Source organism: Aquarana catesbeiana, linkage group LG12 (assembly GCF_042186555.1).
Source record: "Aquarana catesbeiana isolate 2022-GZ linkage group LG12, ASM4218655v1, whole genome shotgun sequence".
Lineage (NCBI taxonomy): Eukaryota > Metazoa > Chordata > Amphibia > Anura > Ranidae > Aquarana > Aquarana catesbeiana.
Genome location: NC_133335.1, coordinates 173,759,048 through 173,783,901, shown reverse-complemented (window position 1 = coordinate 173,783,901; position 24,854 = coordinate 173,759,048). Strand labels below are relative to the sequence as shown.

The 24,854-nt window shown below is 42.7% G+C and overlaps 1 protein-coding gene across 3 annotated transcripts in view; it reads right to left on the bottom strand.

The window, feature by feature from the left end:
- MXRA7 (matrix remodeling associated 7) overlaps positions 1 to 24,854 on the bottom strand; it is a 71,825-nt gene that overhangs the window by 40,430 nt on the left and 6,541 nt on the right. For all 3 annotated transcript variants that reach the window (XM_073606219.1, XM_073606222.1, XM_073606221.1), the window contains exon 2: positions 1,743 to 1,803. In XM_073606219.1, coding sequence (XP_073462320.1) covers positions 1,743 to 1,803 — 61 coding nt within the window. The remainder of the gene's footprint in view (positions 1 to 1,742; positions 1,804 to 24,854) is intronic.

The window sequence follows — 24,854 nt, the reverse complement described above, 5'->3', positions numbered from 1 at the left end:
TGTTGACATTTGCTGACACTCATGAGTGGACACCATCAGCTGTTGGATGACTGTCATGCCTTAGATTGGGGAAGGTCATGAGATGATTAGATATTTTTTTTATATCAGTGGCATCTACACTGATCAGCCATAACATTATGACCACCCACTTAATACTGAGTAGGCTCCCTTTTGTCATCAAATCAGCCCCGACCTGTTGAGGCATGGACTTCACTAGACCATGAATGTATACTATGATATCTGGCACCAAGCCATCAGTAGCAGATTCTTTAAGCCTCTGCCGGCTTGATTCTTTTTATAGTGCATCCTTCCACAGGTAAGTGACACACATGCACACAGTCATCCACATGATGTAAAAGAAAACGTCACTCATTAACCACTTGCCGACCGCTGCACGCCGATATACGTCGGCACAATGGCAGGGGTGGGCAACTGGGCGTATCTGTATGTCCCCTTTAAGAGGCGGGGATAGCAAGTGTGTGCCACCGCGTACAGCGTGACCGTGCCCACGGGATCGGCGGACTCGATGCCCGCCGGTCTCCCGGCGATCGTGTCACTGAGCCACAGAAAGGGAAAGTGCCTATGTAAACAAAGCATTTCCCCGTTTTGGCTTGTGTCATGACAGAGATCACTGCTCCCTGTTATCGGGAGCAGTGATCGCTGTCATGTGGCTTGAAGCTCGTCCCCCCCACAGTTAGAATCACTCCCTAGGACACACTTAACCCCTTCATCGCCCCCTAGAGTTTAACCCCTTCCCTGACATTTTTATAGCACTGATCGCTGTATAAAGGACAATGGTCCCAAAATGGTGTCAAAAGTGTCCGATGTGTCCGCCATAATGTCGCAGACACAATAAAAATTGCAGATCGCCGCCATTACTAGTAAAAAAATATATAATAAAAAAATGGCATAAAACTATCCCCTATTTTGTAGACGCTATAACTTTTGCGCAAACCAATCAATATACGCTTATTGCGATTTTTTTTTACCAAAAATATGTAGAAGAATACGTATAGGCCTAAACTGAGGAAAAAATGTGGGGTTTTTTTTATATATTTTTGGGGGATATAGCAAAAAAGTAAAAAATATTGCTTTTTTCAAAATTGTTGCTCTTTTTTTGTTTATAGCGCAAAAAATAAAAACCGCAGAGGCGATCAAATACCACCAAAAGAAAGCTCTATTTGTGGGAAAAAAGGACGTCAATTTTGTTTGGGTGCAACGTCGCACGACCGCTCAATTGTCAGCTAAAGTGATGCAGTGCCGAATCACAAAAAATGCTCTGGTCAGGAAGGGGGTAAAATCTTCCGGGGCTGAAGTAGTTAAAGTATCGCCTATGGAAAATATAGGGTACTGTAGTTTGTTGCCATTTAACAGATGCACATTATTTTAAGGTTTGACATGTTGTGCATCTATTTACTCGGCACAACCTCATCTTTTATTTGATCAAAAAAATAAAAATTAAATAAATCATTAAATTATTGCATTTGTGTGCTAATTAACTTTAGTGTAATTGTAATGAGATTTTGCATTTCCTAAAATCTTGTAACATGAAAAATTAGAACTACCACTATTTTATTCTCTAAGGTTTCTGCTTTCAGAAAATATGTAATGTTTTGGTTGTATGCACTCTTCAGGGCTAAAATAATGTTTTAAACATGTTGCAAAAAACGCAAAAGTGGCTCTGGCAGCAAAAGAGTTAAATTATGTCACAGGTTATAGGTCACCGGGCCAAACACACTTACCTGCATCATCTGCTTCACTAATCTTCAAAACTTTATCATTTTCTGTTTCAACATCTTCTTCCTGCAACAAAAACAAGATTTTTTGTTTTATCATCTGTTTAGTTCCACATTCTCAGATGCTGTTTATGCCAGATTTACTGCAAAAATTGGTTTCACAGAGTAAGATCTGAAGGTTGCTGCCACACATGAACTGGAAGCAATACTTTAATGCAGGATTAGATTTACCATATCTTTAACACAGAGAAAAGAATCCATGATCTGAGTCCTTGAACAGCTGAACAGCACCCCAGATATTTCTGTCCTCATTTTTTGGGAGGCACATAAAGCGGTCATTAGGGGCCACTGCATACAACTTGCCACTTCCTTTAAAAAAAACATAAGGCCCAGCTTCTTGATTTGGAGTGCGAATTTACCGACAAAATCCAGAAGTTCCCCAAATGCCCTTCACACTCCACTAAGCGAGTGATGGACATGACAAGATGGAATCCCAATTAGCTTCTCCCTGATCGCGCGGAATACTCTCCAGTGTATGAAACACCTTTTTTAACCCCAAGGCAAATAATCCTTACTTACTCCTTACTAGAGCTAGACTTTGTACTCAGACTCAGTATTCAAACAGTACCATTTGTGTACAGGCAAACAGTGCTTTACGAGCAACCCCTCTAAGATAGCATATATACTATATTACCAAAAGTATTGTGACACCTGCCTTTACATGCACAAGAACTTTAATGGCATCCCAGTCTTAGGCCGTAGTATTGAGTTGGCCCACCCATTGCAGCTACAACGGCTTCAACTCTTCTGGGAAGGCTGTCCACAAGGTTTACAGTGCCTTGCAAAAGTATTCACCCCCTTGGCATTTTTCATATTTTGTTGCCTCACAACCTGGAATTAACATGGATTCTTTGAGGATTGAGGAGAACATGCCCACAACTTTGAAGATGTTTTTTGTTTTATTGTGAAGCAAACAACAAATAGGACAAAATAACAGAAAAAGTTAATGTGCATAACTATTCACCCCCCTAAAGTCAATACTTTGTAGAGCCACCTTTTGCGGCTATCACAGCTCCGGGTCGCTTTGGATAAGTCTCTATGAGCTTGCCACATCTTACCACTGGGATTTTTGCCCATTCCTCCTTGCAAAAACTGCTCCAGCTCCTTCAAGTTGGATGGTGTGCGCTTGTGAACAGCAATCTTTAAGTCTGACCACAGATTTTCTTTTGGATTGAGGTCTGGGCTTTGACTAGGCCATTCCAACACATTTACTTAAACCACTCAAGTGTTGCTTTAGCAGTGTGTTTGGGGTCATTGTCCTGCTGGAAGGTGAACCTCCCTCCTAGCCTCAAATCACACACAGAGTGGTACAGGTTTTGCTCAAGTATATCCCTGTATTTAGCACCATCCAGCTTTCCCTCAACTCTGACCAGTTTCCCAGTCCCGACTGCAGAAAAACATCCCCACATCATGATGCTGCCACCACCATGTTTCACTGTGGGGATGGTGTTCTTTGGATGATGTGATGTTTTGGGTTTGCGCCAGACATAGCGTTTTCTTTGTTTGCCAAAAAGTTCAATTTTAGTCTCATCAGACCAGAGCACCTTCCTCCATACATTTTGGGAGTCTCCCACATGCCTTTTCGTAAACTCAAAACGTGCCATTTTGTTTTTTGCTGAAAGTAATGGCTTTCTTCTGGCCACTCTGCCATAAAGCCCAACTCTATGGAGCGTATGGCTTATTGTCGTCCTATGTACAGATACTCCAGTCTCTGCTGTGGAACTCTGCAGCTCCTCCAGGATTACCTTAGGTCTCTGCGCTGCCTCTCTGATTAAAGCGGAGGTCCACCCTAAAAATAAATTTTACATTAATAGCTTCCTTTTAATGTACTAAAAATCATTTAGTTAAAAAAAAAATGTACTTGCCTGTAAGACCCTGTTGCTAGGCAGATTTCCTAATCTGCCTACTTCCTTTTCCGCGGTGGTTCCTGACTCGCCTGGCCTCATTTCCCAAGAGTCCTGTGGGCATTACTGTGTTTAAAAATCACGTTATTTCCATACAGGAAATGACACGATTTACTCTGTTATCTTAGTTGTCATAACTACGGGGCGGGACCTTCCGCCGCCCGTTGTTATGGCAACTATACAAACTAACGGCGCTACGAGCGCCGTTTAACTGTGCATGCACGAGATAGAGAGGTGCATGCTGGTTACCCAGCATGCACCTCTCTCATTGAAAACCAGGAAGAGCAAACAACTGGGCTTCACATGCCAATAGACAAGATGGAAACGGCCACAAGATCGCTCAGACAATATTCTGTAAGTTTATTAATTGAATACTGAACAGATCGGCATCTAATGATATTTATCAATGCACCTATATTATAATAATATTAAGTATATAAAAAAAAAAATTATGGCTGGAACACCGCTTTAATGCCCTCCTTGCCCGGTCCATGAGTTTTGGTGTGCGGCCGTCTCTTGGCAGGTTTGCTGTTGTGCCATGTTCTTTCCATTTGGTTATGATAAATTTGATGGTGCTCCTAGGAATCATCAAAGATTTGGATATTTTTTTATAACCCAACCCTGACTTGTACTTTTCAACAACATTGTACCTTACTTGTTTGGAGAGTTCCTTGGTCTTCATGGCAGTGTTTGGTTAGTGGTGCCTCTTGCTTAGGTGTTGCAGCCTCTGGGACCTTTCAAAAAGGTGTGTATATGTAATGACAGATCATGTGACACTTAGATTGCACACAGTGGACATCATTTCACTAATTATGTGACTTCTGAAGGTAATTGGTAGCACCAGAGCTTTTTATGGGCGTCACAACAAATTGGGTGAATACATACGCACATGCCAAGTTTTTTATTTCTCAAAAATAATTTTATGTATATGTTTCTCTAATTTTACTTCACCAATTTAGACTATTGTGTTCTGATCCATCACATATAGTTCAGATTAAAAAAAGCATTGAACTAAAGGCTGTAATGTAACAAATAAGTAAAAAGCCAAGGGGGGTGAATACTTTTGCAAGGCACTGTAGAAATGTGTCTATGGGAATGTTTGACCATTCTTCCAGAAGCGCATTTGTGAGGTCAGGCACTGATGTTGGAGGAGAAGGGCTGGCTCAGAGTCTCTGTTCTAATTCATCCCAAAGGTGTTCTATCGGGTTGAGGTCAGGACTTTGTGCAGGCCAGTCAAGTTCCTCCACCCCAAACTCGCTCATCCATGTCTTTATGTACCTTGCTTTGTGCACTGGTGTGCAGTCATCTTGGAACAGGAAGGGGCCACCCCCAAACTGTTCCCACAAAGTTGGCAGCATCAAATTGTCCAAGATGTTTTGGTATGCTAATGCCTTAAGAGTTCCCTTCACTGGAACTAAAGGACCAAGCCCAACCCCTGGAAAACAACCCCACACCATAACCCCCCTCCACTTTACCTTTCTGCATCCATACATCCCACCTGCATGCATGCATGTATACACTTTGATCATTGTTTACCAGTGTACAGTCACATACTGTCATTTATTTGTACAGCTGCACCAGTGACTCCACAGGCACAGAAATATGGCCATTTCTTTATGCTGTACAGCCCTCTGTCCCCTGTGCATGGGCCCTTAGACATCCTGTAAGTACTGAATTCCTCTTTCCTTAAACAGTCCCTTTATTACAAGTTACCAATTACTTACAGAAGAACTAGAGTCAGGAAAAATATGAACCCTATATAATGATAGGTAAAGCATGCTTGCTGATTAATTATATTACCCGTCAACTGAAGGACCATGTACAGTAGAAATCACAAATGAGTTAATTACAGTTTAGAGCAAATTTCAAAGCAATTGATGGGGCTGGGATTTGCATTGTGCATAGACTTGTTAGCAGCTGCAGTTAGCTAATCTGCCACAAGATGGTTGTGTTCCAAAATAGAGGGGAAATAGAAAGTTAAAGCAGAGCTCCACTAAAAAGGGAAAGCCCTGCTTGTCTGCCACACTGCCACATTTGGAACTTTTTGGGGGGAGGGGAATTGAGTACCCGGTATTGACAGGCACCCACACCCACTTCCGAGTAAAATTGGTACTCAGCGATTTATGACATTTCCAGCCCCTCCTCCTTCCCCTTGCTGCCTTCTGGGACGCACACAGGTCCCAGAAGACAGCGGGACCATTTAGAAAGCGCAGAGTGACTTGTGCATGCGCAGTAGAAAAACTGGCTGTGAAGTCTGAAGGCTTCACTTATTTACAATGCTGGCGACTGCACCCGAAACCGACTGACGAATCAGCTTGGGGTGCCGACATCGCGGGATCCCTGGACAGGTAAGTGACCTTCTACTAAAAGTGAGCAGCTACAGTATTTTAGTGAGGGTGGCTGAACCCTAATGCCTCATGCACAGTGGAGAGTAGGTGTGATTAGAATATTTGACCAGCCCAGACTGTAAAAATATATGAGAGACTGACAGCCGCTGTGGCTGGATAAGGCTGAATGGTGTACCAATCAGTACCAATTTTTAGGGCAGTGTGCGTCGAGGGACAAATGCTAGGGGTGCAAACTTCTTGGGTACTGAGCATTCATCCCTGGGTACATACTGTCCTAAACGTTAGTACCACTCGGTGCACCATTCAGGTCCATCCAGCCACAACAGCTGTCACCCTCTCATAGAGTTTACCAGGCAGTAATGGACAGTACCCACAGGCCTTGCACGCACACCTAATCTCTATTGTCTTATACACCAGGGCTCCAGAAACTCAATGAAACTCTGAGTAACCATAAGAAGATAGGCTCCTCCAGCTTTTGCCTGGAATTTAGGAGGTAGATAGACGTAGATAAGTAACCTTTCACTTTAAATATCTATTGTTTAAAGCAGACCTTCACTCCCCCCACCCACTTTCTGTCATCTCTGTCCTACCACCATACAATTCCTGGATTCTGGTTTGCAGTAGCCTGCAGTCTCCTGGGATACCCATGTTCCAGGAGGCCTCTGGTACTCTGCTGCACATACGCTGGTATCAGGTATCAGGGGGCTGGCCATCATTTCCTGGTTTTTGCAGATGGCCCCCTTAGCATGTATATCATCATGTGGGCGAGAACCGGGAAGAGATAGTTCTGATGATGTCAGAAGAGAAGATGGCAGCTAGGGACTGGTTGTGTTCTTACAGAAAACAACTGAATCAACCTCCATTTTCCTGTTACTAAGATGTGCAGGGTGTCTGAATATCACTACACAATTCAATAGGCACCAGAGTTTAATAGGCACCAATTTCTGGCTCTGTCAACACCAACAAGCTTGACGGAAGTCGATTTAAAAACCAACCAAGCTGGGTGAAAATGGTGAACAATTTAAATGATGAAAAAAAAGCAGTACCTATTCGAGTATTCAGGCAGCTAAAGATACTGTGGCTGTTTCAAAACAATAGTTTGTAGTGGAGATTCACGCAAAATGAATTTACATGCTATAACAAGCACTAAGAAAGATGGCCAGCTTAGTGCAGCTGCTGGCCTCCATCATGAGGACACAGGTATTGCCAGCTGCACAAATACACAAAGAGACTGACAACAGGGAGGGTGTAAGTACTTTTTCTCCTGTCACACATTTCTACTTTTTGCAAGTGGTACATACCAAAGATGCTTAATCTCATCCCAAAATGTTTTAATTAGTTAATTTGATTTTTTTCTACAACATGCAATATAAAATATATAAATGTATTTTTGTGTGTCTGGCTCCATCTTATTCCCAGAATATTCCTTTCCCACCCTCATCTATTTGCAGACTGGGTAAATGAACAGTCACCATGCACCACAAATCACAGAGCATGTCACTGTGTTCCAATTGTATTGTTTTCAGTTACTTGCTGCACTAAATCTCCCTGTCCATGTATCATGTATCATGGAAAATAAAGGGAAAGCACTCAACCCTTAAGGTGGATGCACACTGAAATGTTATTATAAATGCTATGTTACCAGTCTTACTGGGTGGTTAACGCTGCCCTGGGTTACTTCCAGCTGTGGTTACATATTCAAAACCTAGAGCAGGGTTTCTCAACCAAGATTCCATGTACCCTAGGGTTCCTCCGGAGGTTGTTAGGGGTTCTTTGAGCAATGAGAAAATTCTGCCTCTCATATTAGTTCCCACTGACACCATTGATCTTTTAAGCTATATGTAAGGGGGCAATTCTTTCCAATAACCACAAGTGTAATGCCCTGTACACACGATCAAATTTTCCGATGGAAAATGTGTGATAGGACCTTGTTGTCAGAAATTCTGACCGTGTGTAGGCTCCATCACACATTTTCCATAGGAATTTCCGACACACAAAGTTTGAGAGCAGGCTATAAAATTTTCCGACAACAAAATCCGTTGTCGGAAATTCCGATCGTGTGTGGAAAGCTATTGGCTACTGCATTGTTTATAGTCCCAATGTACGTGTTATACGTCACCGCGTTCAGAACGATCGGATTTTCCGACAACTTTGTGTGACCGTGTGTATGCAAGACAAGTTTGAGCCAACATCCGTCGGACAAAATCCATGGATTTTGTTGTCGGAATGTCCAATCAATGTCCGACCATGTGTACAGGGCATAAGGAGCATTCTTCCCACTGACCATCACGGTAATGTGTGGAGAGTTGTAGATACGGTAATTTTTAGCAGGGGTTCCCTGAAACCGGCAAGTTATTTCAAGGGTTCCTCATGTGACCTGAAGCTTAGATCTTTTGCTATGTAGGAAGCACTGTAGGGAGCCTGGAACATAATTTTCTCCTGAATAGTATTTAAGCCTTTCTGTTGATGTGGCCCTCTGTACACAAAGAAACACCTACTGATAAAATATCACTATAAATCCATCCATCCCAGAATTTTCCTTTCCCACCTTCATCTATTTGCAGATTGGATAACTAAACAGCCACCATGCACCACAAATCATTGTTGCAAAAAGTTATCAGTATATAAAGGCAGTGTAATAAACTGTGTGCGTTATTTGGTGATGTGTTGGTCAGGTCTCCATCTGTTTAAAGAATTGCCATTCCGGCACTCGGCTCCTATCTTCCGTGTCTCCCCTGCAGCTGTGCTTGTCACAGGCAGCTACAGAAGAAACAATACTTGTTTATTCCAGGGAGGGGGCAGGTAGTAAAGTGTCGGCACAGGGAGTAGGGAGGCGGGACTGTGATTGGGAGTGATTGGTTTTGTGCAGGGAGGGGGTATGTCCCTCACCTCTTGTTAACTAAACACCCAGTGCATATTTTGGCCCATTAATAAGATCTTTTCTATTTTGAATTGCTACAATTTAAACCCTAATCCATATTTTTGCACCTGAACATTACTGAACATCTGCAAGCTACTAAAGTAGGCCATGCATACCATTAAAATAAGTTAATGCAATGGCATTGGATTATGTCATGCTCTGAATTCCAGACAAGAGTCACTGAATGGGTGTCTCCTATACACATCATCCATGAGTTACTCATTCCCCAGCCAGCCAGCCAAGTCATTCTTACATCCACTGCTGTATTGTATTCCTTTTTTAGAAAGGGTGCTGAAAATAAACTGTTGAGAATGCAGGGCAGAAGCATTGTGAAAAAATCCCATTGCATGATGTCCAGTAGACCCTATTGTATGTTAGGTGATGAGAAACATGACTTATAAACACACCCAATGGTGTACTCAAAAATAGGGCGAACCATTTACTATATATAAGCTGGCAAATATAATTAGGGTATTTTTTAATTTAATTTTATTAATCCATGTATAGATTTCACAATGGAAGAGAAAGAACTAATATAGGCAGGTGGAATGTGCAGAACCTCTCAAATGACTATCTAAGGACAGACAAATGGAACAGGAATGTACATTAATAGGTATGCTGTACCTTTAGCAGAGCCTTTTTCAACCAGGGTGTCGTGGCACCCTGGGATACCTTCTGGTTTCTCCCACTGTGTCTTGGCAAAATGCCTGAAAATTGCCCCAAAAAATGTGAACAAGCCAGTTTTTGTTACAACAAAGCGACAGGTTTTTATTGTGCAGCATTATAACATCGGGCACCATGCATTTCAGCCATCGGAGTTCTAAAGACCAATAATGTACAATAAGTACCAGTGTGCAGAGGTACAGTATATTGCCTTGTAAAATAAAATCACCTCTAATGTTGGATGTCATATGTGTGTATGGATGCTGCTGCATTATGTAAACCTATTAGTTTCGTTTTTTACATTTTTGAATGGGGTGCCTCAAGATTGTGCAAAATTTTAAAGGGTGCCTTAACTGTAAAAAAAAGTTGAGAGCAGACATCTAAGGAAGTGACTGAACAATAAATTTATATGGTCAGTCCAAACAAAATGCTTTTTAAGATTTTGGTAGATAACGACCGTTACCCACAAGCAAACTGTAATCTGTTACCCTTTCACTGCAAGATCAACCCATCATATTATAGTTCTGTGCCCTGCTTCTTGTCTTGAAGTTGTGCTTGCATGGTTACGTTTTTAACCCTGGTGACAATAGTGATCAATTGATGACCAATAGAAAGGGTGTCCCCTTTACAATGGGGACACAGACAACAATAAAAAGCTTGAAGGAATGGATAAGTAGCACTGGAACTCTAATGCCCTGTACACACGGTCGGACATTGATCGGACATTCCGACAACAAAATCCATGGATTTTTTCCGACGGATGTTGGCTGAAACTTGTCTTGCATACACACGGTCACACAAAGTTGTCGGAAAATCCGATCGTTCTGAACGCGGTGATGTAAAACACGTATGTCGGGACTCTAAACGGGGCAGTAGCCAATAGCTTTCATCTCTTTATTTATTCTGAGCATGCGTGGCACTTTGTGCGTCGGATTTGTGTACACACGATCGGAAATTCCGACAACGGATTTTGTTGTCGGAAAATTTTATAGCCTGCTCTCAAACTTTGTGTGTCGGAAAATCCGATGGAAAATGTGTGATGGAGCCCACACACGCTCGGAATTTCCGACAACAAGGTCCTATCACACATTTTCCGTCGGAAAATCCGACCGCGTGTACGGGGCATTAAGCTGGCCATAGATGGATCGAAATTCGGCCAGTTTACCAGGACCAGCCAAATGCCAATCCATCCATGAGCAGGCTGGTTGTACAGAAGTTGAAATCTCGATTGACTTCTGTACAACCAGCCTGTCGTTTTTTTTGCTCGATCAGTGCCGCTAGCTATAGCCAGCATCATTGTATTCTGACTGTGGGGAACTCTCCCTGCTGTCAGAGTACAATAGCTCTGCAGGAGGGATTTCCCCATCAACACCGATCCGGTGTTGATGGGGGAATCTAGTAATTTTTTTTTTTCATTCAACACGCTGGCTGAATGAAAAAAAAGATGCATAATCTATGGCCTGTATAGGTTTCCCTATTACTATATGATAGTATGTTAGTAGTATTTGTGTAGGGGGTATCACTTGGTTGCTGCCAGAACCAGCTGCTGACAAAAGACTGTGCTAATCCACACAACGCTCAATACACCATACGATTTACTTTTTATCCAGTCCAAATACGTTCTTTCTTATGTCCTGATGAAGGGGTTCAGGTTTGGCTACTCAAAAGCATAGGCTTTCTTGTACAGTCTTCTTTACATTGTAATAGACTTGTATTTGGATTATATTATCAAAGCGTAGTGCTTCAATTCCAAATGTATTCAGCAATTAAAACTTTATTGGGGTTCTAACGCTCCCCTACTATATCCAAAAAGCACATGTGCACTACACCAAAGCCTGACTGGCTCTTTCCTCTCCCAGGCTGGGGAATACCAGAAGCCGCTATCAAAAGAAATGTAGGTGCTTACACTAGTTGTATTCAAACACACATTTATTTATTTTTAGTGAATATACTATATTCTCATATTTATCTGGATGGAGTTCAAAAATGTGCAAAATGGAAGGATCCCTTAAAAGTATGGAATTGTATTCTGTATTATTTACGCTTCATTTACATGGGCAAAAAGTGCCCTCCTGCGGGTTCCTGGGTCAAGTATAGTGCAGATACTTGAGACTGGATCCTAGGTGTTACGATCAGAGGCGGCTGCTCACCCTATACAACTAAATGTCAGGCTAAAAGGATCCAGGGCACTAAGTATCTATCCCCAGGTATCCGGTTACCTGTGGTTAGGAACAGATGTCTGGTCCAGGGGTGGACATCTGTCCCTAACCACATTTGTCCCTAACTACTGGGTGTGTGGATATGTGCACTTAGGTGCTTACAGCCCTGGGGTCTGGGATCCCAACTGCAGGTTTCCAGGATTCAGGAATCTGTGAATGAAGTCTAAGGTCCAAGTATTTTCCTAAGACTACACAGCAGTGGCAGTTTGTAGTTAGGCATTTTCTGATCTCCCAGAGTGTGGTTAGTCTCCTGTCTTTAGAATATCAGCTGGCAGTGAAGATTTAAATAGTTTAATCTTTTCAAGCTGTAATCTTCTTACTTCCTCTAGCAGGTCCAAGGCATACTGTGCAAGGTGCAGATAAGCCTGGGCGCCATTGTAAAACCTTACAATCTGGTATCTAACCTCAGAATGCCCCCTGTATTCACAGAGAGGACAACAGAATCAAAAGGCATGATCAGCGACATCAAACCACAGGAAGCCACATGGCACAATGCAGAAGCTGAAGAGGGAGCCCTGAGGCCTTAGGGTAATATATTGGCAGAGGAAGTCACAGAAATAGCAGAGCAGAGTAATACACAGTTTGAGTGGTGCCCGTTGGACAGATTTACTGTATGCTAGCAGAAAAAAGGGAACTACTTAGATCCTGGATCACAGCTCAACACCGAGTAAGGCTCTTTGCCTTGTAAGGCCGGATCTCTGCTGCAAGTGACTCACTTGGGAATGAGTTTTATTCACTCCTTTGAGCCAGAGTCAGAATAAGATATTTTAACCCTTTCGGATCATATCTCTTGTAGGCAAGTGCATGACAGACACTGGTGCATTTTTTAGGGAAAGTTAGACTAACACTTTTGGGAACATGGCGTTTTAAATAAAAAAGAAGTGTATGTAAACTCCAACAATTAACTTTTATTTACATCCTCCTTTTTTGGTCTGTTAAAGCCGAGTTCCACCCAACTATACAACTAGGTCTTAAACTAAAGACCAACCCCCCCCCGTTTTTGGATATATATTTTTTTTCTTTTTGAAGTATAAAGATGTACTTCCATCCCAACCTCGCCGCAGCGAGGTACATCATTTCCTCTTCTGTCTCCTCTTCTGCTGCCTCCTCTTCGATACAGAAGAAGAAATTATGTACCTTGCTGCGGCACGGTTGGGATGGAAGTACATCTTTGTACTTCAAAAAGAAAAAAATATATATACAAAAATGAGGGTGGGGGGGTGGTCTTTAGTTTAAGACCTAGTTGTATAGTTGGTTGGAACTCTGCTTTAACTCTGCTTTGACCAAAAAAGGAGGATGTAAATAAAAGTTAATTGTTGGAGTTTACATACACTTCGAGGCCTGAAGGCTCCACTGCCGGTTTCCCTTAGTTGCAATGGTGGCGCCTGCACCCGAGCCGACACATGAATTGGCTTCAGGGGGCCGACATCGCGGGCTCCCTGGACAGGTAAGTGTCCGTATTAAAAGTCAGCAGCTACATTATTTGTAGCTGCTGACTTAAAAAAAAAAAAAAAAACATTTTTGAGGCTGGAATTCAGCTTTAAAGATGGATGGTGCCCCCCTTCCTCAAATAGCGATGGCTTCCCCCCAGGTAATCGCAAACTGCCCTATTCGCAAGTGTGAATGGGGCCTTAATGGAACACTTTGATAAGTTTTTAAAAGGTCTGTCTTAAAGGGCCCTGGTGTGTAATCCGACTTATTGGCAGGCTGACATGATGAGAATCAGAAAAGGGGCTGGCAGCACAGGGAAGGTTATTCACTGGCAGCTAATGATGACAGCTCCCCTTTTTGTAGTGTTACTTTTGTCATTTCACTGGGCTACAGGTCAGCTTTTAGGCAAATGGCATTTTGTTCAGAAGTAATAAAAAATGGATTATGTCATTCCTCCACTTACTGAATGCATGTAATAATTAATTTCATAATAGTAAAATATATAGTAAAATATAATCATTATCTGTTCAGAATGTATTTGGAATGAGGGTGCCATATCTGCCATGTAGGATAGCTTTTTCTGCAGCCAGTGGAAAATCTGACAAAGCTAAGATGTGGCATTAAATATTAAAGCAGAAGTCTAGCTACTAGGAATGAGCTATTTCAGAGAGATCTGATTTTCAAAAGATTTCAGCAAAAAATCTGGTGATTTTAGTGAATTTAACTATTTTGGGAAAATGTTTGGAGTCAATGGGGAAGGAAGAATGATTTGTTTTGGTGGTTTTCACAGGTTCATATCTGTGTGTTGCATTACTGCACTGTAAAATGCAAACAGAAACGTATGTAATGCAGTCCATTGCCAGCATTCCAATGCCTTAATATCTGTGTAGAATAAAAAAATGATTGAATGAGTATTTTTTCCAATAGCCCATTTCCAAAAAGGCAGTGTGATTCAAAGGAAGGTGTGGAAGCAGCATTGTATGAGAAGCAAAAAGATGAGGCAAGCTACACTGGTTATATGTGTTGAGTCTAGCATATTGATTTATGTAATGCTTGTGCTTTTATATAAGAGGGAGAAGGTAGAGGTCTGTTTTAGGTTTTTAGCTTCCTGCCTGATCATTGGGCGATGATCCGATTGCCTCTTGAGGGATCAGGAAGGAATTTTTTCCCCTGCTGGAGCAAATTGGATCATGCTTTGCTGTTGTTTTGCCTTCCTCTGGATCAACTGTAGGTATAGGATTGTGTATATAGGATTGTATAATTTTTTCTTTTATTGGTTGAACTAGAACGGGGGTCAGCAACCTGTAGATCATGATCTACCAGTAGATCGTGGCCAGGTGACTAGTAGATCACGGTTTGGGCTTGGTGAGCTGCCATCCCAGAGCATCAAATAGAGTGCAATTCAGAGGGACTTCTTGTAAAGTTGGGGCTGTAGTAGGGAGCAAGAGCCGTATAGGCCGATACCTCTTCTGTAGTGCTGGCTCCTGTCCCATGTAGAGTGATACCAACTGCACTCCATCTCTTATCTCTGCTAGCGGTCTCCAGCGTGGTGCCAGCAGCAGGAAAGAAGAGATCTTTAGGTCATTGTGAAACAATACACTGGGCATAATAGTATTAGGCTGCTTTCACACTGATGTACTGTGGTTTACCCATACCGCAGGTGCAGTGCAGTGTACTGGCAGCTTTCCTGCTGGTTTTCTGCACTTAGCCATAGAGTTCTACTATATCTTGCGAGTTTGGTGCACTTTCTGAAAGCGCACCAAAACGCAGGAGTTTTGGTGCGCTGTCAGAAAGTGTGCCACACCGGCAGGATATAGTAGAAGTTTATGGCAAAGCGCAGCTAACCCAGGAAAGTTGCAGATGCACTACGCTGCACCCGTGGTGCAGGTAAACTGCAGCACATCAGCGTGAAAGCAGCTTTATAGGGGGCACAGAACGCCATAGTTAAGACGTGTTTTTATGTGTTGCTGCAGTGGCTAGGGGTGTACACATGTCACAGCCGCAGCAGGAGTTATACGCCCTGTCATGGTTGGTGGGTGTTGTACCTGCCAAGCATGACCCATTCAAGTGAATGAGGCTGCTCTGCAAGTGCCCTGCAATCTTGCGCAGAAAAGCAAACAAGGGGTTAAAGCAGGCAGCGTTGTGTTGCTTTCTCATCACCTGCTTTAATGCCTTGGACCCCGCAGAAGCATGCATTTGCAGGATGCTTGCAGAGTTCCCCTATTTACTTGAATGGGTCGCAATTGACAGGCAGTAACACTCACCAAAAGCAACAGGGGGCTTAGATCCTGCTGCAGCATGTGTACACCTTTGACTGCTTGCACCCAGTCCCTTCAGACATGCCTCTCAGTCCTCTGACTGTAACACACACCAGCGCTCCTGGCTGTCTTCCTTCCTGGAGATTTGTCTGGCAATGTTCTTCTGCTGTCCTCTCCCTGCTCCCATACTTCCTGGTCAGGATCCCCCTGTGTATCATGAGAAGGGTCCCTTCTGCACCCGAGCCCAGGCCTGAGTTCACCCCCCCAGACTAAGGGGTTACTCTAAAAGGCCTCCGACAGCCTAACACTCCATCTCCATCTTCCACCTGAACTCCATTGCCCCAGCTGAGCTGACCCTAAATATCTGGGGAGGCCTGCCCCCTGCAAACTGATCTGTTGGGGATTGGTCAGGGCCCTCATGAATACTCCTCGCAGCTCCTCCTTCCCTTCTACTCCCGTTCTTCTGGAATCTTCTTCTAGTGTTCAGAAGTTACATAGTAGCTTTGGTTGAAAAAAGACACAAGTCCATCAAGTCCAACCCATGTGTGTGATTATTTGTCAGTATTAAATTGTATATACCTGTATGTTGCGGTCGTTCAGGTGCTTATCTAATAGTTTCTTGAAACTATCGATGCTCCCCGCTGAGACCACCGCCTGTGGAAGGGAATGCCACATCCTTGCAGCTCTTACAGTAAAGAACCCTCTACGTAGTTTAAGGTTAAACCTCTTTTCTTCTAATTTTAATGAGTGGCCACGAGTCTTGTTAAATTCCCTTCTGTGAAAAGTTTTATCCCTATTGTGGGGTCACCAGTATGGTATTTGAATATTGAAATCATATCCCCTCTCAAGCGTCTCTTCTCCAGAGAGAATAAGTTCAGTGCTTGCAACCTTTCCTCACAATTAATATCCTCCAGACCCTTTATTAGCTTTGTTGCCCTTCTTTGTACTCGCTCCATTTCCAGTACATGCTTCCTGAGGACTGGTGCCCAGAACTGGACAGCATACACTAGCTGCGGCCAGGACAGAGTCTTGTAGAGCGGGAGAATTATCGCTTTATCTCTGGAGTTGATCCCCTTTTTAATGCATGCCAATATTCTGTTTGCTTTATTAGCAGCAGCTTGGCATTGCATGCCATTGCTGAGCCTATCATCTACTAGGACCCCCAGGTCCTTTTCCATCCTAGATTCCCCCAGAGGTTCTCCCCCCCCCCCCCAGTGTATAGATTGTATTTATATTTTTGCCACCTAAATGCATTATTTTACATTTTTCTACATTGAACCTCATTTGCCATGTAGCTGCCCACTCCATTAATTTGTTCAGATCTTTTTGCAAGGTTTCCACATCCTGCGGAGAAGTTATTGCCCTGCTTAGCTTAGTGTCGTTCACAAATACAGAGATTGAACTGTTTACCCCATCCTCCAGGTCGTTTATGAACAAATTAAATAGGATTGGTCCCAGCACAGAACCCTGTGGGACCCCACTACCCACCCCTGACCATTCCGAGTACTCCCCATTTATCACCATCCTCTGAACTCGCACTTGTAGCCAGTTTTTAATCCATGTACTCACCCAATGGTCCATGCCAACGGACCTTATTTTGTACAGTAAACATTTATGGGGAACTGTGTCAAATGCTTTTGCAAAATCCAGATACACCACGTCTACGGGCCTTCCTTTATCTAGATGGCAACTCACTTCCTCATAGAAGGTTAATAGACTGGTTTGGCAGAACGATTCTTCATAAATCCATGCTGATTACTGCTAATGATACCGTTTTCATTACTAAAATCTTGTATATAGTCCCTTATCATCCCCTCCAAGAGTTTACATACTATTGATGTTAGGCTAACTGGTCTGTAATTCCCAGGGATGTATTTTGGGCCCTTTTTAAATATTGGTGCTACATTGGCTTTTCTCCAATCAGCTGGTACCATTCCAGTCAGTAGACTGTCAGTAAAAATTAGGAATAATGGTCTTGCAATTACTTGACTGAGTTCCCTAAGTACCCTAGGTACCCTTGGGAGCAAGCCATCTGGTCCCGGTGAAGGCCTTCTCCTTTGCTTTTATATGCATTTTTACATTGGAGTTAAGCCATCCAGGACTTTTGTTCGCTCTTTTAAATTTATTACCCAATGGGATGCATTGGCTAATGCTCTTATTTAATATGCTCTTAAAGAAAACCCATCTCTCCTCCGTGTTCTTTGTTCCTAAGATTTTATCCCAATTTATGCCTTCTAGCAAGGCTCACAGTTTAGGGAAGTTGGCTCTTTTGAAATTCATTGTCTTTGTATTCCCCTTATGTTTCCTATTTGTGTGATTTATACTGAAGCCAATTGACCTGTCATTACTGTTACCTAAATTGCCCTGTATTTCCACATCCGTGATCAGGTCTGTATTATTGGTAATAAGTAGATCCAGTAACGCTTTATTTCTAGTTGGTGCCTCCCTCTAGAAGTAGAGGGAGGTATCAGAGATGCTGCCCGTGAGTCATGCCAGCCCTTCCTGAGTCACTCAACCCTGACCCAGAAAAACACACAGGCTTAGCTGCCAGCCAAGCCTGAATTTACCTACTTAAGCCTCATGTACACTGCTGCTGGTAAACGGATGTTAAGGAGCAGTTGGGCATTTTTTTCATTCGCTCCTGAACTCTCCTCTATGTTATCTTATCTGTCCATGTACACAGGGTCATTTACAGTCATTTCTAGGCAGTTGAGTTTAGAGGCTTTTTTTGGAACGCAAAAACAATTGGTTCAGAAGCTCTGTTTAGAGGCATTTCAAGCGCCAAACGCTTCTAAACATGTTTTTGTATACAGGCGTTTTTCATTTTTGACTATTTTGAAAAGAAAAACATTTTTTTTTTTTTTTTTAGAAACACTTCTAAACGCAAATGCGGCATGTAAACACAGCAAAACAAACATTTTAAATGTGGGTTACTATCTGTCAAGTTAAATCGTTCAGGAGAGGTTGTAAAAATGTCCCGTGTACAGGAAGCCTAACAGAAAAAAAAATAACTAACACTAGCACACTAGCATTGCTGGGGGTGCTACATACTGAAGGCCTATAGTGTAAACTTGAAGAGGTGGCTGTACAGCCTGTTATCCTATTATTTCACAGTAAAAATGTTGAAAAGCTATTTGTGTGGACATTCTTTATTGAAAAGGGTGGGCTTCAGGCCTGGAGTATGTGGGACACAATATGGTCTCTCCTTTACAGGTGTGTGCAAACCTTATCTAAAGAAGAAGAGGGGAGGTGCCCTTGGCCTATATGACAATTGATGGTGAATTGGGGCTGCTATGAAGCACATCATTGGTTTCTAGGAGGCCAGTGGTGGTGGTGGGGGAGGTCTAGGCAGTCAGAAGTGGAGACCCTAGCCAGCCTTGGCTGACCTAAATCCACAATCTGTGCACAGTGATGATACGCTAGTAAACCTAGTTGTGTGCCAGATAAAATCTTGTAGCATACCATATTGTTTCTGCAGCTTAATGAATTCATAGTTTTATGACCAATGTTATCTTTATCTTGGCCATTTATGACCAATGTTATCTTCCAACAGCAAAGTATTCCTATATACTAAAATGTTTAGAGCAAATTTTCCCTGGTGATCCACACACAAACCCAAAGTACAAAAAAGCTGACATACTATTTTTGCACTCTACTGGGAATAGTTCTACCAGAGTAAATCTCATTCTACAAAGTCTATAAATGCATAAATAAGGCCTTGTATATTAGGCTTCATCTTGTATAAGGTCATTGTGTACAAAGCATTTGCATGGCTTTCAGAAAGTTTAGAGCAGCATTTGAAAATATTTTGAGTTCCAATTTGGGAATGGTATAGAGAATGTTAATTTAATTCCTAGAAAATGCCTCCTGCTGGTCCTTTAAGGAGTTTTCGAATGACAGAAGGTAGAGGTGGATGTCCTGATCATGTCACAACAACCAACCACAGAATGACCAGGAGCCCCTTCCACCGCAGTGAGGGTGATCTAAGCACAACAGCCCTGCTGATGCACAGATGTGTTGGGTGGATTGGCAAAAGGTTAAAGTGGCAACTCAGAACCAGGCGGCTGGCTCCTCTTCTGATCCACTTATGCTCACCTTCACCATGCCTGCCTGATGCTCTGATGCTCCTTTTTTTTAACTTTTTTATTGTTTATCCTTTTTTGTGATATATTTTTTGCACACATTTGCATGTATGTACTATAATGTACATACATCCCACATTCCTTACACACATTATTTTTTTTCTTGTCAACACCTACTTGGTAGTTTTATGTCATGTATACTAACACATAAAACACATCTTTCACAGCTATCACGGTGGGGGACTTGTTGGATTGCGCTCCATGCCCACAATTCTATCTTGTCCTGTTTGCACTGCTGGGCCCTCCGAATCCCACACCCTCAGTTCCTGGGTCATGAGTCCTATTGTCATGAGCATGTGATGTCTTGCAGTTTTGTAAGTATGGGTCCCCTTTTGGTTGATACCCAATCTTTGCAATAACATAATACATTGTATTATGTATCATATATTCCTAAACTATTTCTACTTTTATAGACAATTGAGCCCCTGAGGAAGTGACGCTATGTCACTAAACGTGTCGGATAACAAAGATGCCAGTTCACACCTATTATGGATTGATCCTTGAAACCCTGTACTTGGCTACAGAATTAATATTTACTGTATATATTGACCTATCTGCTTGACTATATGGCAATTATGTCACTGTTGATCTGTTGGAAATTGTATTTACCAATAAATCTTTACTTTATTTCATTATTGAGTGTGTTGCATCCCACGAGCAATTCATGTTTCTCTGAAGCTCCTTCAGAGCCATTGAAAAAAATATTCCACATATTGGGAACCTCCTCCCATGATGCAATGCTTGGGTGTAAGGGCAGGCTTGAACACTGTCATAGTAAGAGGAGGACAATGACATGGGGAAGGACTTGTCATTTGACTTTGATGTCCAAAATTGCGTCGCACAAGTGTGGATGGAGCCTCAAACCAACATTTCTTTATTTCTCCAGAGAGTATCAAGTCTGCCTTTTGACAAATCTAAACTCCATCTGTCCTTTTATGAGTTATCTAAACAAAGGCCTCACCCAACAAAAGTGCATGCAATAAACCACTGTCAGAGCTGAAGATGGAAGAGATATCTCTGATTTGTGCAGTCATTCCCTGCACTTCTCCTTTTCTGTCTCATCTGTGCTTTAATGAAAGGTCAACCAAATGTTTTTCTCTTTTATGTAGATGTGTATATGGGTTAGAACAGCCTTTCTCAACCTTTTCAACATGGGGGAACCCTTGAAATAACTTTCCAGTCTCAGGGAACCCCTGCTAAAAATGACTATATCTACAACTCCTGATACATTAGTGTGATGGTGTGATGGTCAGTGGGAAGTATGCTCCTTACATTTGTGGTCATTGGGAAGAATTACCCCCTTACAGATAGCTAAAAAGATCAATGGTGTTAGTGGGGACTTATCTGAAATTGATCATTGCTCTAGGAACCCCTGGCAACCTCTGGAGGAATCCTAGGGTTCCATGGAACCCCAGTTGAGATACCCTGGGTTAGAATGTCTGTCACATTTGTATTGTGGTGTGCACATTAGGGAGGACTCCCCTCATTCTTGTCCTGGGAGAGGAAGTGAGGGGAAAAGTGCTCTTTAGAGACTAGGGATGAGCTACGATTCAGGCCACACTCATTGGCCAGGGTCCACACGGAAATTGTCACATAACAGGCCACCACCCAATAAGCTACAGCCATGGAATCTCAAACCCTGCAGCTGCCACTACTTTAAAATAAAACACATCTTTTTTATCCTACCTAAATCTTGACTTTTGACCCTTGGCATAAAGTGTGACCCATTCCATTACCTTGACCCTGTCCATGATCTTTGACCCTAACACTAATCTGGATCGGGTCCTGACCTAGCCATTTAATCTTTATTTTTTTATTTATGGGCCAGTTCACACCATAGAAACGCAGTCCGGATGCGTTCCAGGTGCTTTTCTGCATGTGCGTTTTTGATGCATTCCAGTGCGTTTTTGATGCATTCCATTGCTTCCCCCCCCCCTCTTTTTTTCTTAACAATAAATAAGCACGAGTGTGTTGCAGTGCGTTTTTGGTGCATTTAGGTGCGTTCCGATGCGTTTTTGATGCGTTTTACAGCGTTCCAGTAGAGTCCAGTGCAGAAAAAATGGAGCATGTTCTCCTTTTTTTTCAGGAACTGGAACGCACTGGAACTGCAAGCACTGGTGTGAACTATGCCATTGAAAACCATATAACCTACTTTCCATGCGTTTTTGATGCAGAAAAAAATACTCACTGGACTGCACGTGGTGTGAACTGGCCCTATAATTTTTTTCCCTTACATACAGAATTTTTTAAAACACTTCTCCTCTAACTAGGTGAAAAAGATACATTGTATATTCCACACTGCAAGACCATTTTCCTATTGGGGGATGATTGGAGTATGCTGTAGTAACCACTGGTGCTGTGGTTCTCTGGTTTGCTTGCTGCTTTTTTTGTTTGGTCTACTGTCTTGTATGACATATCTGTTTTTCTACTGTATTGAAAAAAAAAAAAAAGAATAAAAAAAAAAAGTAGATACATTTTTTTTTCCATTCAGAGAAGATAAACAGTGCAGAGACGGGTTCTACTGAGTGATCACTGTGATAGCTTAGTCACAGGCTATCACAGCCATCATGTGATAGAGAGGCAGTCTGCTCGCCTCCAAATTGTTAGTAGGAGATCGAGAGCTATCAGCGACAGCCCGGTCTCTGTGCTGGGAACATGCTATATAGACCACTCTTCCAGCAAAAACAGAGCATATAAAAAAACAGGACCCTGCATTCACTATATCTGGTCTCCCACAATACACAGAACATGGAAATGCAATAGTTTTATTAAATATAAACTGCTAAACACCTTTTCTCATCAGCAGTATATAGCAGTCTTATCACGTCTATCAGTGTCTGGTTAAAGCTTTTAGGAGGAGTTTTCATTCTCCCCTGATTGTCCTATGAGGCTGCAGAACCCCTGAAAAACAACAATTGTCCCAAACAGGAGGGGGACCAAGAAAAAGTGGGGCTCAAAGGAAAGGCAATCTGACTAAATGTATATGTAATCAAACAAGTGTTTATTGTGGTACAAAAATATGATACATGTAGATAAGAGAGCATAAACCGATAGTTACATAGCCCCGATAAAAATTGATCGGTAACATGGAACCGATCAACCCCTGACCCTCTGTCTGGACAGTGCTGATTGGCCCTGTGCTGATTGCATCCATTCTCCCAAGCAAAAAAAAAAAAAACTAGCAATACACAACAAACTGAGCATGTGCAGCTAGCCCTCAAGGCTCTGTTCTATCAGGAGATGGATTGGGGACTGTGGAAGAAGTGGAGGATCAGAGAAGACAGGATGAAACAGACGTTTTACACAATAAACCCCTTAGGTTCCACAGTGAGTATAGCAAGCATGCTTTACTGCATAGACTGATTTTACTATTGAGTGTTTAGTAAAACTTTAACTGGATTTCACGTCTTTCACTACTGGAGACTCAGCACCATCTGTGGGCATACCTAGGACAGCTTTCATGCAAATGACCCCTGCTTTAGACTGATAACCACCCCATCAAAGCATTTTGATATTCGCATAACCAGGGCTTTTTTTCTCAGAGAATAGGTGCAGGAACTCCTCCCTTCCGTGTCACCCCCTGACTCCGCCCCTACCCACCTCCAAGCAACCATTCCTTTGTCCACCCCTTACCCCTTTAAAGAATACAGAACCAAGTATCATTTTGTGGTGCTAAGTATTTTGTATGGAATTTGTTAATGATAACAAGAAAGGCAGTCAAATAAATCTAGCAACAATGGACACCCCAGCGACAATAGATCTACCTTAGCAACAATTGGCTCCCAAATGCCAACATCACTAGACCCTCCAACAGCCAGGAACATTAGACCCTAACCTCAACAGTAGATCCCTCCCAGCACTGAATGACCCCTGCAACAAAAGACCCAACCCAGCAACAATAGATCCCCCACCAGCAACAATAGACCCCACTGCAAAAATAGATCCCTTCCAGCAACAATAGATTCTCCAGCAGCCAGCATCATTAGATCATCAATCAATGAGCAACAAAGACCCCTCCCTCAACAGTAGATCCCTCCCCGCAACGATTGACCACCCAGCAACATAAGACCCACCCCAAGCCACAATAGATCCCCCACAAGCAACAGAAGACCTCCCCAAAAATAGATCCCCTCCAACAACAATAGATTCCCCAGCATCAATAGACCCTCCAGCACACCCCAGCACCCATTGCTATTACATACATGCAGTGATGGAGGTGCCGGAACTACGTTCCCCCGCGTTCCAGCTGAAAAAAAGCCCTGCACATAACCCCTCCCAAAAACCAGCCTACAGCTTGCATATTGTACTGATGCGGGGTGCTGTGATGTTTTCAGGAAGCTTCAGCTGGCTCTGCCCACCAGTTATAATCTGACTGCATTGCATAGGGAAGCACAGTGACCCAGTAATGTGATCAATGTGTTTAAAAAAAGATTTGTAATGAAGATGGAAAAGGTTTTATTTTAATCAACATGCTGATGAAGGGGGAAAGGAGGAACCAGGAAAGGCCAAATTCTGTATAAGCAGATTAAACTTTAGCTTTAATCAAGCCAGCCAAAAGCAAGCATGTACTATTTTTATAAGACTTGTATGCTGTAGGGTTTTAGGCAATGCGTGTATTGTGCACAAGCTATGAAGAAGAAATAGTAGAAGCTAATCTTAGAGGGTTATGACAGGCTAACATCAATTTCAAATAAAACGTCTATTACTTCTCTGGTTATATAATCCCTTGCATGTTGTCAAAACATCTGCTTGGAGCATGCAGAGCCCGGGGAGTAGATGTGTCACTTCGGTGATCCTGGGCAACATGCGGTTTCTAGGCCTTATATTTTTACACCTCCGCCCAGTCTTTGAAGATCCAGCCATGTGGATTGCTCTGCCTCTAATCTCTCAGCCTTTTCCAGTGAGGCATGTTATTAAACATTAATTGCACGGAGCAGCCTGGATCCTCCTCTCCCTTGGGCATCCAAGCAGGCTCGCTCCCAAGTCGCTGCTCTGCGTGTCTATTCACACACAGAGCTGCAGCTTGGTCCCGCCCTCTCTCTCTCTCCTCATTGGCTCAGTGGCTGTGACTGCATGCCTCAGCCAATGAGGAGTGAGAGTCTCCAGAGAGACAAGTCTCTTTTGCACATTGCTGGATTGAGATGGGACTCAGGTAAGTATTAGGGGGGATGGC